The 13357-nt window shown below is 36.9% G+C and overlaps 1 protein-coding gene across 1 annotated transcript in view; it reads right to left on the bottom strand.

Moving 5' to 3' along the window:
• The window catches only part of LOC18433102 (dynamin-2A), a 33319-nt gene that overhangs the window by 2524 nt on the left and 17438 nt on the right, over window positions 1-13357 (bottom strand). The window contains exons 15-21 of the mRNA XM_006843198.4: window positions 10115-10191; window positions 9909-9965; window positions 4863-5010; window positions 4611-4768; window positions 3567-3680; window positions 3390-3457; window positions 3124-3299 (exon numbers count right to left, since the gene is read on the bottom strand). Of these exons, the coding sequence (XP_006843261.1) occupies window positions 3124-3299; window positions 3390-3457; window positions 3567-3680; window positions 4611-4768; window positions 4863-5010; window positions 9909-9965; window positions 10115-10191 (798 nt within the window). The remainder of the gene's footprint in view (window positions 1-3123; window positions 3300-3389; window positions 3458-3566; window positions 3681-4610; window positions 4769-4862; window positions 5011-9908; window positions 9966-10114; window positions 10192-13357) is intronic.

Genomic DNA, 13357 nt, shown 5'->3' with positions numbered 1-13357 from the left:
CGGAAAGCTAACATAACCCTTATGAAAACGGGGGTGCGAAGAGTAGAATCCAAAAACATCTTTTTAAAGGTTACAGTGACAGAAACAAAGAATTATGCATCATCTAGCATTGTTCCATCTTTAGCGAGAGAATCCGCTGCTTGGTTTTCTTCCCTCCAGATATGCCTCCATGAGGCGACCTCAACATATATGTTGCACGGACAATACTCTCAACCATATATTTTCTAGCCTTTCAAGATTAATGTTTTAAAAAGCGGACTGCCCAGTGCCTAGGCGGCCACCTATGCGGTCCAGAAGGCCTGGACGCATTGCCCAAGCCTAGGTGGCCAAATTAGGCGGATATCCTTGGGTGCCCGCCTAGGCGTCTGCCTGAACCCACTTAGGCGGCCGCCCCTGCGGCAGCCCAAGGCTTGCGCCCCGCTCAGGGCCAGAAATGCGGCTCCTTGAAGGTATTTTTGGGTCTTTTTTTAATGCTAACAAAATTGTGAGTTTTAGGTTCATTTGAAATCTAAAACCCATTAGAAGCTATTTTAGAGAGAGAAAACCCCAAAAAGGAAAATGTTTCCAGTAGGCCACCCAAGTTCTGTGCGCTCGCCTAAGCGCTAGGCAGCCTGGACCCCCTGACCTCCTAGGCACCGCCTAGCGCTTTTTGAAACACTGTTCAAGATCCCCTGGTCCTAATCCCTCGCCCGCGCCCAATCCCAATCCCAATCCCAATCCCGTTCCCAACAACTATTGGTTACGTCCCTTAAGAATGTTGTGCAAAAAATCATATCGTAGTGTCAAAAATATCAAACATCTCACCAAAAATCATAGCCAGCCTCCATGGAAGAGAATATTTAGGAACCCATCTTATGACATTAAGACCATCCCCTTCTACTACCAATTGACTTCTTAATTGGAAGGGACAGATCCTCAGACCTATAAGCAATGAACAAGCCTTCGCTAATACAGAATCACATATCCCCATTGGACCCTAGTAGCTTTTGCGCTTCCTACCTTTTTTACCTCTAAAATTTAAAGCCATACCTCTCCCAACAAATAATGTAAAACCTATAGCCCTGCACCAATGTTCATGTTCAAGAAGTCAGGGCAGCCACCGAGGTGGTTCGGCAGCCGCCAGTAACCTATGTGGCCACTGCATTTCTTTTCTTTTTCTTTTTTGTTGGGGAGAGGAACGGGACGGCGCTGGTTTTCAAATTTCAAACCTGTTTACTTATTAACTAAAATTTACATGTTTAATTTTCAAATTTAAAACCTCTTTACTTGACTAAAATTTACATGTTTAAAAAACTAAAACTTTGAAATTGCCAAAAATTTTGGAAACAAAGTCAAACATCGCCAAAAATATATTATAAGTTTTTGATATTCCATAATAGATTATAAACATAGTCAAACATAGAGTAATATTTTTAAATTTGCATCATAAATTAGAAACAAACCCAAGCATAGCCAAAAACATATTTTTATATTATATCACAAAAAAGCAAATCCTAAAAAAAAAACACTCATGAATTTTCATCATAAATGTAAAAAGCCAAACTTCAAAAATAAACACAAGAAAATGACATAACATAACACAATACTCACAAAAGATATGAAACCCTAAACATAAACAATTAAATTTACTAACCTTTCAGAAAGCAATAAAAATAGGCTTCAATCAGTCACTCTCAGTTGCCAAAAGCACTCTTTTGTGGCCTCTTTAATCCCCACAAAGTTCTAGAGTTCTGGGTCGAATGCCTTTAGATTTTGCAATAAATAGAAAACTTTGAATTCGATCCTTAAAAAATATTCGATTTTGAGCTAAAAAAATTGTTTTTGGGGCACGAATAGAGTTATCCCTCTCAAATACTATTTCCCCCCTTTCAAGGCGGATAATGACAATTTCGGCAATTGTCAAATTGTCAATTGTCAAAAGGGTCCTGGCAGGTGCCCGCCAAGGTGCTGCCTAGTCAGCCGCCCAACGTCACCATCCCACATGGGCCCAGTGGCCTGGGTGGCCGACCTTTTGAACATTGCCCCGAATTACATCCCTCCAAAGAAAATTTCCTTACAATCTCTCCATCTTATCAACCACTCTAGCCGGCATATAGAAAAGAGACATAATATACTGGTATATTTGCCGAAGTGGCTTTAGCAAGTGTGATCCTTCCCAGCAATGAAAACAACTTACATTTCCACGCTGCAAATCTCCTCTTCATCCTCTCCACAGGATCCCATAGACTCTTCTTCCGTTGCCCAAGACAAGTGGAAGGCTCAAATATTTGTCAAAAAGAGACAAAACCAGACACTCAAGTCTATCTGTCAGGGATAAGTATGGAGCCATGATTGTTTAACAAGACTTGATTAATATCATCAGATGGGCCTCTTGTGACCCCTACAATGGGTTTCCTTTAAATCTGACAGGCATAATGAAATAGATTGTAAAGCTACCCCAAGGTGCTGACATATCCTTCAACCACATGATGTTTTAGCCAAAAGATGGGATTGAGAGGGTGGAGGGCTTCAATACTGGAGACTCAGTGCCTCCACTTGGTTTCCCGAATATGTTCTCTCTATTCTCTCTGTGTTTTTCTCTCTCCCAACACCATGTCTCAATTTGCTAATTTCCCCTGGTGCAACTAAAAGCCTATAGCTTTTATGATTGTATGAATCAATTATTAATCCAAGAGGATAAAAGATTTTCTTTGCTGAGGAATTTTTTTTCCCAAAACAGCAATGAAAATTGATCAGTACTAGGTGAAAATGAAGAATAATCAGCGATCTTGGAGATTTGATCAGTGATCCATAAAATTTGTTTTGCAAAGCAAGTCTTAATTATTCAAGAATGAATCATTGCATGTAACATAGCCAAGTGATCATCAAGGGAATCTATTACACCAAACCATGAAACATATTTTGATTAGTTAAGGAAATTTATCCATTTTATAACAGCATTTTCCGTTCTTCTGTCACAAGCATGCCTGTTTTCTAGAAAGATTCAAAGCCATTTATCAGTTCTGTGGTAGTCTTTTGTGTTTTTTGAAACTGTTAGTTCTGTGTAAGTCAACATGCACAATTTACATTTAAGCAAAGCTATTCACAGAAATTGCTACAGAGTACAGAGAGTCTGGGCCACACCTGCTCCACCACCCCCATTGGACCAGCTGGTGGCCACGCCAGCTCGATTGTCATGTATGCTGAGCTGCCGTGTGAATTTAGAAAGAAGAGACTGTTGTCTCTGGAAGCGCTCCCTCTTGCGCTTCACATTCTGATCCTCCTGAAGCAATTCCTCAATTCTAGCCGTGCTCTGAGCACTATTTTCGAGCAATGGGAAATACAAAACAAAAATAGATCAGCCATTGCACTTTAGACAGCAACAATAAGAAAAGCAGAAACTCTTTTACCTGATGGAGCTGTATAGCTGATTAAGCATGTCCTCCTTTGCTTTTTCAACTTGGCAAAGAACAACGGCCTGCAAAATATTGCTATTTCAGAAATGGTGAAAAACATAGGGTACGTAAAAGTTTTCCATTGAGAGAGAAAAAGAACCAAGTTCAAAAAGCTGCACATTTTCCCCTTACTTTGGGAACATTGGCCGCGAGACTGTTCAGCACAGCCTCCACATAACCACGTACTTCCTGAGACATCCACCTGAGCTCTTCTTCTGGATCTGCAGGCCTTCTAGCCATTGTGTCCTATTAATGTGGGAGAATACAAATTAATGAATTGTAGCTACAACCGATAAAGACCTAATAAAGAGCTGAACATGAGCATGGACTTGTATCTATCTGATTGTGATTGTGCATAGTATGCAAAGGTATACTCTGAAATGAAACCAGCGCCCATACTAGTCAGGATACTGGTTTCAATTATGAATTTTGATCTATACATAGCAAGTTATGCATGAAAAATGATCAGATAGTCTATTACTTCAGAACCTAGAACACGATTCTCAATTTATTCCAGCCCATGATCAAATCAAACTGGCCCAATCAACCTTGTGAAAAACAAAAAAAGGCCCAACCTGTACAGATCAAGGTTGTGCAGAAGGGACTGGACCACTTGGGGTGGTCCACCAGCTTGACAGCAAACTGCACCTGCAACTAGGACACAGTTTGATCACAGGATTGGAAAATTCTGTCGAAACTGGCAGATCAGACTCGATTAACAACCCAACCAGAGCAGTTAGTTCTGATATTTTCTATTTTTAAAATTTTTTCTGGACATATCCAACCTGTTTCCCAGTCCAGTCGTAATGATTTTGGATAAGATTTCTTCAGAATGGATTTGGCCATATCTGGGTTTTGATCATCATTCTGGGTGTCCAGCCAGTTAAATGCAGATAAACCAGATAACTGAAGGATCTGACTGACAGTTCAAACTCATAGACCAAATTTAAGGCTCCGTCTATGAAATTCGTTGGGATTAAAGCAGAGCAAATAAATATGCCAAATATCAGGTTTAACTAGTACTGGTAGCCTACTTGCGTCCATTCTATAGTTAAACACCAGAAAAATAAAAACCAGTGTCACAAATTAGCAAGTTCCACCAGCATAATAACCATACAGGATCAGTCAATTCAGGAATAGACGAGTGTGACCACCATAGACTTAAATCATACTTACAAGAGAACCTTCAGAGAGGCTCTGTCGTATGGGTAGACCAGGTTCAGAACCCCCTTTGATAGGGCCCCCCTTAGAAGGTTGGATAATGCTCCTAATCTTGTTTACCCACTCAATCTTGTCCGCCATATTTTCTGCCTTCAACACAACCGCGCTATGTGCTGCATATAATTAAGACAAATTTAGGTTGCTCACAATCAACGCTATCTACTTGGAAAAACTCAATATCATGCATGACTTGAATGCATGACACACCTTTTAGAACAGTTTTGTATGCAACTTTGTTGGTTATCTTGAACACAAGACTTGGAGCTTTAGAATCAGGCCCATTTGCTTTTTTAGAGTCCTTTGAAGACTTTGATGGAGGATCTTCAGCATCATCAACTTCTTCTATATTACATTCCTGCACAGCATATTAACATATTCCATTGGTTTTTTAAAATAGCTCGAAATGGTTAGACCACAGTTGTTCGATTGGGATCAACACTAAGGAATCATGACAAGCACAAAGCTCCCTAGGGATTGCGTGATCTCGATCCCAATATGTGGGGGAGCTCGATCCAAACTTAATTGGGATGAAGTCTCAAATTATACAAAATAAAGCTCCATTCAGTTAAAATTTGAGGTCCCTGAAAGCACTTAAACTAGTATAGTAATATGATGTATGCTACCATACCACATTGATGTACAATACTATGTTGCTATGCAATATACTATATTCTACTATATTTAAATCTATTGCATACAACCACATAATATACTATACAATAAAGTGTGTACATATATACTATTGTAATATACCATACTATTATATTGTATTGTACGACTATACCATGCAATAATGCTATACTATAGTGTAATGCTATAATAGACTCAATGTTCAAAAATTTGGCCACCCAGCCGCCTAGGCGTCCAATCGCCTAGGTGGGGCACCTAAGCAGCTTGCATCTAGGCGCCCGACTAGGCACTACAGTCAAGGCGGCCGCCTAGGCACCGCCTCGATGCAGGTTGCGGAGGGTGGAGAAATGCCCTCGGCTCTGGTAAAAATATAATCCCCCCCCCCCCCCCCACCCCCCTCTCTTAAAAAGGGGGGAAAGGGGTTTGAAGGACATTCTAAACCCCCAAAACCAAATCCATGCCATCTAGAGAGAAAAACTCCCCAAAAACCTCTATTTGGTGATTTATCAAAAGATTGATAAAGTTTCGATTTCTTCCGAAATCAAAAGCAATGCTCAGTGGTAGTTTTCGGAACTTCTAGTAGTCAATAGTGAGGACTTTTGGCGATCGAATAGATGAGGTTTGGGTCGACAACATTTTCATTTTGATATTTTTAGAGCATTATGCCATTATGATATTTGAATAAGGGTTTTGATTTTTTTTGCTATAATGTATTATGTTTTGAATCATTTTGACTTTTTTTAACTTTTTTTTATGATATATTTACATACTTGTAGTTGAAAGATTGATTTTTTGTAATTAATTGATTATTAACTCATTTGGACGATGAAATTGGTCCTACATTCAATTATTTTATGAATAATTGGTTCTTATTTTGTACAATGTGTGATGTTTTGATCTCCTATTAGTTCTCTTTTTTGATATTTTTAGATATTTGTAGATTAAACATTTATCGATTTGGACTTATATTTTGTGAATAGTCACAAAATTTGAATGAAATTGATATTTTGTGGATATCTGATATCCAAAACCAAATCTTATGGATATTAATTAATAAATAATAATCATATTACAACTAGTATCTTAAATTCTTATGTGAATAGTCCCTACCCGTCCTTGTCGAGCGCCCGGCTGCCTAGGCAGTCAAGCCTCCAAAATTCCTAGGCACCCCGACTGCGCTTTTTTGAACATTGACCATCTTTGTTAAACTATACTTCAATACTAGGGAATCCGGATCTCTTGTAACTCAAGATCTTGATCCCTAATAGGAAGGTTTGAGATTCCAAATTTTAAGAATCTTGAAGGAGCAAGATTCCCTTCCCTAAAGCACCAGAGCAACACTCCAAAGAAAAATCGACCACTTGATTAGGAAAACTTAACTAACATTTGGATATAGTATTTAGTGGTTACCAGTCTGTGCCATAGTTGTTGGAAACACCTGAGAACCCGAATCGTTTTAAAAACCGGAATCACAGAATCGCGGCCGGCTAGAAGATTCTTGTCTTAGAAATCATTGTTCGTACAATAGGAATCCTAGGAACAAGATTCCTAGTTTTTAAGACTCGTCTTTCGACCGAAATAGATCCAAGTTTCATCCACATATGGAATCGGGATTCCCATCCCCTTGGAATTGACACTCCAGGAGTCAAGATTAATTAATATGCGGAATCAAGTTTCCGATATCAATCGAATCGAGTTTCTGACATATGTGGAACAAATATATGTTGTTGTTTCGAATCATGATTCTAACATATTTGGAATCAAGTTTCTAAAATATATGTATTAGAGATCCATGCCAGTTTGAGATCGAGATTTATAATAATATGGACTATGGAATGCGTTTGACGACCCCTACTAGGAATCGAGATTTCATTTTTATGGAGAAGGAAGCCACAAGCACATCTTGAGCCTCATCAACTTTCAAATTTATATTGGATGTCTCTAATTATAAGGTTTCCCAAATTTTAAAGTGTTTGTATAGACTATTGAACTTACGGTTATTATATAAAAAAGACGAGCATTTCTAAATTGTGATATTGGGTTCATTATTATAAAGACAAAATAGGATTGTGTTTACGCCATGGTTTTACTTTTAATTGTATGTGTTGTAGTTACCAGTTATATTTTAAATTTAAAGTAAAGGCCATCCAGGGTGGGCACAAATAAAATAATGAAACCCTATAACCACTAGAAGCATTCGAAAGAAAATTTCTACTCCAATTGACGTGGAATCAAGATTTAATCCTCTGTGGAATCTAGATTCGATATATTTGGAAACATCTACCTACAATTAATGGGTTCAAGTTTCTAAAGATGTGTTGGATCGAGATTTCGAAATTAAGGAATCGAGTTTCCTTAGTTCCGATAAATGTTCTCTAAAGATCCGTTGAATCGAGATTCCGAAATTAAGAAATCGAGTTTCCTTGGTTTCGAAGGATGGTTTCTAAAGATGTGTCGAATCGAGATTCCAAAGTTAAGGAATCGAGCTTCCTTGGTTCGGAAAAACAGTTTCCGTGGAGATTCCTTAATGGAAAAGCGGAATCGGGTTTTGAAACCGAAAACGCGAGGTCGGTGGAGAGATTCCGGTAACTAAGGTCTGTGCAACTTCAAGTTCAAGTCCTGCAAATAACTATTAGTCCAGGTTACAATAAGGCTGTTTCACATGCAACAATGAGCATAAGAAAAGGGTAAGATGCTCCCAATAAACAACCAATGTAACTCAAATATGGAAATCAACAAGTAATTACAATACAGAAGCCCCACACATTTTGTTTGCTCTTATACCATATACAGATTAATAAAAAAACACAGACAACTATACACGACCTACTAGTAAGACTTCTAGCAGCAGCAGAATATTCAATTAAAAAAAAAAGGTAGCCTTTCATATTTGCATTTTGAAATAAATTAAAAAGTTACTAAAATGACAATTATTAAGATCCAGATATAAAAGTTAGTGATACACCTAAAAGGACTTCGGTTGCAACATCAACATAGGCAGAAAAAAGGGCCTCAATCTACTTATCAGATCAAGAGAGTAATAAAAGTTTTGCTAGGAGGCGAGAATACTACATAATTCAGGTCAGTGATGGAAAGAAATGAGAGGGTACGAAGGGTGGAACAAACTTGTAAAGACAGTAATTAAATGAAAACCAAAAGCCATAAAATCATTAAGACCAGTATATAAAGACTAATACGCCGAAAGGAGTAAATGGGTGTACAAGATGTGATATGCTATGAGCCTGAGGCAACAGTGGGGGCCAGCCAAACCTTTTAATAAGCCTTTTTGAAATTATATAGAACCTTGAGCATCATAAGAAATCTAGTGAGTAATCACGTGCAGCGTCAAGATAGAGAATGTGATGCCAGAAGCAGGCAGAAATCAAAAAGATAGGTCCATTCCATGCGATGAGACCTCAGCTATGTCAGCTCTACTGATATACACAAAACAGAGGGGAATGAAGTCCTCCATCATTGGTCAAGAGAACATACTAACAAATGTTTTTACTGAACAGATTGATGGAAACCTCCTCCTGAACAACCTGGTATTCTACATTTTCACCTGCATGAGTAAACTTTGAAATAAAAGCATGACTTTCACCTCTACCATATAGGTCTCAACCTAATGTCAAAATATTGCCCTATATCTATCAGGGAAGCAAGCCAGAAAAAAGAACTCCAGAAAGCAACTAGAGAGGCTCAGAAACTTCAAAGGGTGAGGCTTCAGAGTGTATCTAAATATTCATAAAAACATGGCAACAAAGTAAAAAGGAACTTTCATGAAGTATCCTAAGAGTTCCTCAGAAGATGTCGTCAAAAGCAGTGGGGAACTCCAAAATGTTGTCACCTACAAAAAAAATTAAAAAAATAGCAAAATAAAAGAAGAAGAAAGCACGGCACAGTGTGCAGTATGATAAATTGCTTCTAATGGACATACACTTAAATGACTTTTACTGCTTTACTTTCAAGTGAAGTTTCACAGCTATTTCTGTGTGCAAAGGGTAAATCCGCGTGTTTACAAATGAAGCAAGCTACTACCTAAACTATTAAAAAAAACCACGCAGCATCCCAGTGAAAGAGCATGAGCATAAAAAGTATTCATACAACATAAAACAAATTATATCTATAAGATCCTAATCTGTTTTTCCGCTGGCATGTTACAAACAGGGATACCCACAGACATGGGCAGATTATGCCAATTGACTAACAATTCCCATATTTGTCATGTTCCTCACTCCTTGTCTAGCAGAAACTAAATGCTTCAACAAGAAGAATGTCAACAACTGCCAAAAAGCTTCACTTCAACAAGTGAGCAGGCTGCCATGCAAAGGTCCCAAAAGTTAACTAACCGTGGTATGCTTCTTTCAACAGCATACTTCTGAGTACTTCGGGAATACGCTCTACTAGTACTTAACTCCTTCTTAACTAACTACAATTGCCTACTATCATCAAAATTCAGTATCTCCTTTCTTACTCACAAAAAGGAAAAGATAAAAAAAAAAAATTAAGAGAGGAAGAAGTAGATGTCCAACAAGACCTGTAGAAGCCACCCAGCAGCAAGAAAAGAACTTCTTAAAGCTATTTAAAAAGAGCACGTAACTATAATTTAAATTTGGTACACACCTCCAAATTGATGACCCCACGAAAATGTCTTTCCTCTTGTTTCTTGGTGTAGCTGAGCTGCAAAACAGAATTTAGAAACCAAATAGTTTCTGTCAAGACTCTCGTCAATCAGAAAACGGATAGGCCCTATCATGCATGATAAAATATTTCCATCCAGATTGACCGTCAATAGGTACATAACAAAAGTTTCAACGCACTAAAATCACCTTGCCCGTTTTTCCATTCAGAACAAACCATCGCCTACTCCAACCATTAGTTTTTGCACTTTTCTTCAACAGATATCCTGGAATAGAATAGTAAGTTAAGTAATCTGCAGGAAGCCAGAAATGATACACAGCTCTTTCATGATCAATAGACGTTAACGAGTGTCTTCTGTAAGCCACTTTACAATTTAAATCAGCCAAGTCAAGATTCAATAGATCATGTCTCACATGGGAAAAGTGAAATTTCACACAACTTTTCACTTGACTAACACAAATAATGTTGATAAATAGTAAAAGTCCAACTATGCCATGTTCAAAAAAAAAAACGAAGTCAAACTATGCAAAAGAGAGCCTTGATTGATGCTCAGTTAGTTCACAATTACCACACTTGAGAAATTATCCCTGATTAGTGGACCAAAGTAGCAATAATTCATACACACACAAGATCGTATATATCGTACCCAAGAGGAAACAAATTCACTCTCAGAGCCTCATGGGCTCAAAACAACAGTAATTTTCAAGAAACCATATTGGAGCTCTGAGTCAGTACAGCAAAAGCTTGTCTAGATTCTTTAAAGATATTACCTCTGGGAATATACCCCTGATTTATATTTATTCAAAATGGCATAATAGGTTCCTGAGCAAACAGACATGACAGTTGATGCAAGCCGTAGAAGACCACTAGGTTCATTCTTTAGTAATATTTATTGAGCCTATCTTAGCTTATGATCAACTTACTATGTAGGTGTACCAGGGGTTTAAAAAACGGCGAGTCGACCCAGAATCACCCGGGTCGACAAGGGAATCGGCCACCCCGTGACGATTCCTATGAAATACCGAAAATCGGACGAATCTAGGGCTGAAACAGCTACAGTAAAATGGCAAGTCACCACAATGAATCACCCCCGGTGATGTCATGATTACCCTGATTGACGCAATAATTTTTTTTCTTTTTTTAATTTTTCAGTTTTTCTATCAAAAATTTGAATTACATGGCCCCCACCTGCTTATACATCAGCATGCTCCAATTCCCATACACCAACCCACTTACAAGTGGCCCTCTTCCCATAATCAGCTAACACAAACAATCGGGTTGCTTGTTTTATGGGGCTTCTTCATCCCACATCTCTTCGATGTGGGACAATTCTTATATATACACCTTTGCTTTTTACTAACACCGTAACACGTGGGATTTTAATAACGTTTGAACTTTAAACATAAAAAGCCCTTGGTGTGCCCAACGGTGCACGCCCGACGGTGTACGCCCGATGGCAGTAATTAAATTATATGATAAGAAAGGGGTAAAATTATTTAAAATAATAATTGGGTGCTCACCACCCCTATCTTTCACCAAAAAAATTTAAATTTACCTACCCAAATAAAACATAAAAACTCTATTAGGCTATTATCTCATGGGATTATTTCATTACATGATTAATAATTAATTAAGTAGTTAATTGATATTAAAAATTAGTACTAGCTCATAGGATATTAAAAAACAAAAATAATACTAATTCTAGTTCATTGAATATTAAAAAACATTAGTTTAGAGGATCTTTTAAGAGAGAAAAGTAACACTAACTCATACCACTTTAGCATTTATTTCCACATTGATAACCAAATCTTTTTATTTTATTTATTTTAATTTATTTACATTATAAATTATGTGATGTATTATTTTTTCTTATAGTTGTCAATAATACATTTTAAATTAGATGATATTGTAAGATGGTTTGGATTTGTTATTATTTATATAATAAAATAACTATAAAATGTAAACCACCAATTTCAATTTCAATATATACTATTATAGTTAGTTGGGTTGTAATAATTTTGGGTTATAATTAGTTAGGTTGTAATAATTTGGGTTTTTTTTTAGCGGATAAGGGTTTTCCGCCAATTCGAGATTTTGGTGGCCATTTTTTCATCGATTTAATCCATTCTTTATTGTAGTCCATGTATGATTATATACTACATCCATGATAATTCTATGATTTTTCTTTTGGGTGATGTAAATTTAATGGTTAACACAAATTCATACAGGGAAAGAACAACTCAATATTCGCATATTGATGAAAAAAATGAAAGTTAATAATGTAGTACCCCCATTTCTTATTGGATTCCTAAAAAACAACATTTATAATGAATTTTAATAATTTTTTTGGATTTTGTTTTAAGCTTAATCCTACCGATTCAACCGATTCCCGATCCGGATCGCCGATTTACCAATCCGGATGGGTTTTTGGGGTGCCCAATCTGGGGAACTGATCCGTTTTTTACAACATTGGGTGTAACAGCAATTTTTTTAATTAAAATAGCGTATTTGCCCAACTACTTCTATAAAGGCCCACACAATGTGTCCATGGGAATACTGTATACCGACAATAATTTGACTTAAAAAATACAATTCTTGCATACAAGTGCAGTTGACAAGCACCAATGACGTAACAATAACTCCTTATTTGTGAAAGAACAGTAGAATGAGTTACCCATGATGCCTCTGATCGGAAACATAGTTGGCAAACCTAATTAAGTCTCGCAAGCAACCCAACCCAAAGCCAAACCAGGTTGGGTTACCATTACAACCCCAATCTCTTCAAACGCAATCTAAAACTCAATAGACTCAACCGGGGCATATAAAGCGTACATGACCTAATCAGGTTACAAAACTTAAGTAGAGTCTTTTCTTGTGTCCCTCTAATGTTCAAAAACTAATGTAAAACTAGCCTAAAAGGATGAAGTTTAAGAAGACCAAAAGCAGCACACAAATCGGTTTCCTTAATAGATAACAGTTGACACATAAGTGGCTTAAATTTTGTCTATCTCATAAAGATCAAGCCCTCAAGCAACCAGACCCAAAACCCAAATTCTGTTATATCCAACCTTCCAAAGTTTACAATCAAAAAAATAAAAAATAAAAAAAAATAAAAAATAAAACAGACAAACTCCAAAAAAGTCGAGTAATACACATTAATTAAAGCAAGGTTTTTATTTTATTTTTCAATAAAGGTTTATTTTATTTTTCTTCTTATTTTTTGCTGAAAATTTTCCATTTCCCCAAAAATGTAAATGATGTCTTTTTTTGTTGCTCTTTGATAATAGTGATATTATATAAAAAGAAGAAGTATTATGTGTGTTATGAAATGAAACAGATTGTTAACAAGTAAACACAAAAATCATCGAGGTAAGTTGTTATCCTTTTTTTGTTGTTCTTCAAAATTTTCATTTCAACTCAAAATCATGAAA

Source organism: Amborella trichopoda, chromosome 8 (assembly GCF_054954075.1).
Source record: "Amborella trichopoda isolate Santa Cruz 75 chromosome 8, AtrichopodaSantaCruz75HAP2 v2.0, whole genome shotgun sequence".
Lineage (NCBI taxonomy): Eukaryota > Viridiplantae > Streptophyta > Magnoliopsida > Amborellales > Amborellaceae > Amborella > Amborella trichopoda.
This window is presented reverse-complemented; position numbering and strand designations above follow the sequence as displayed.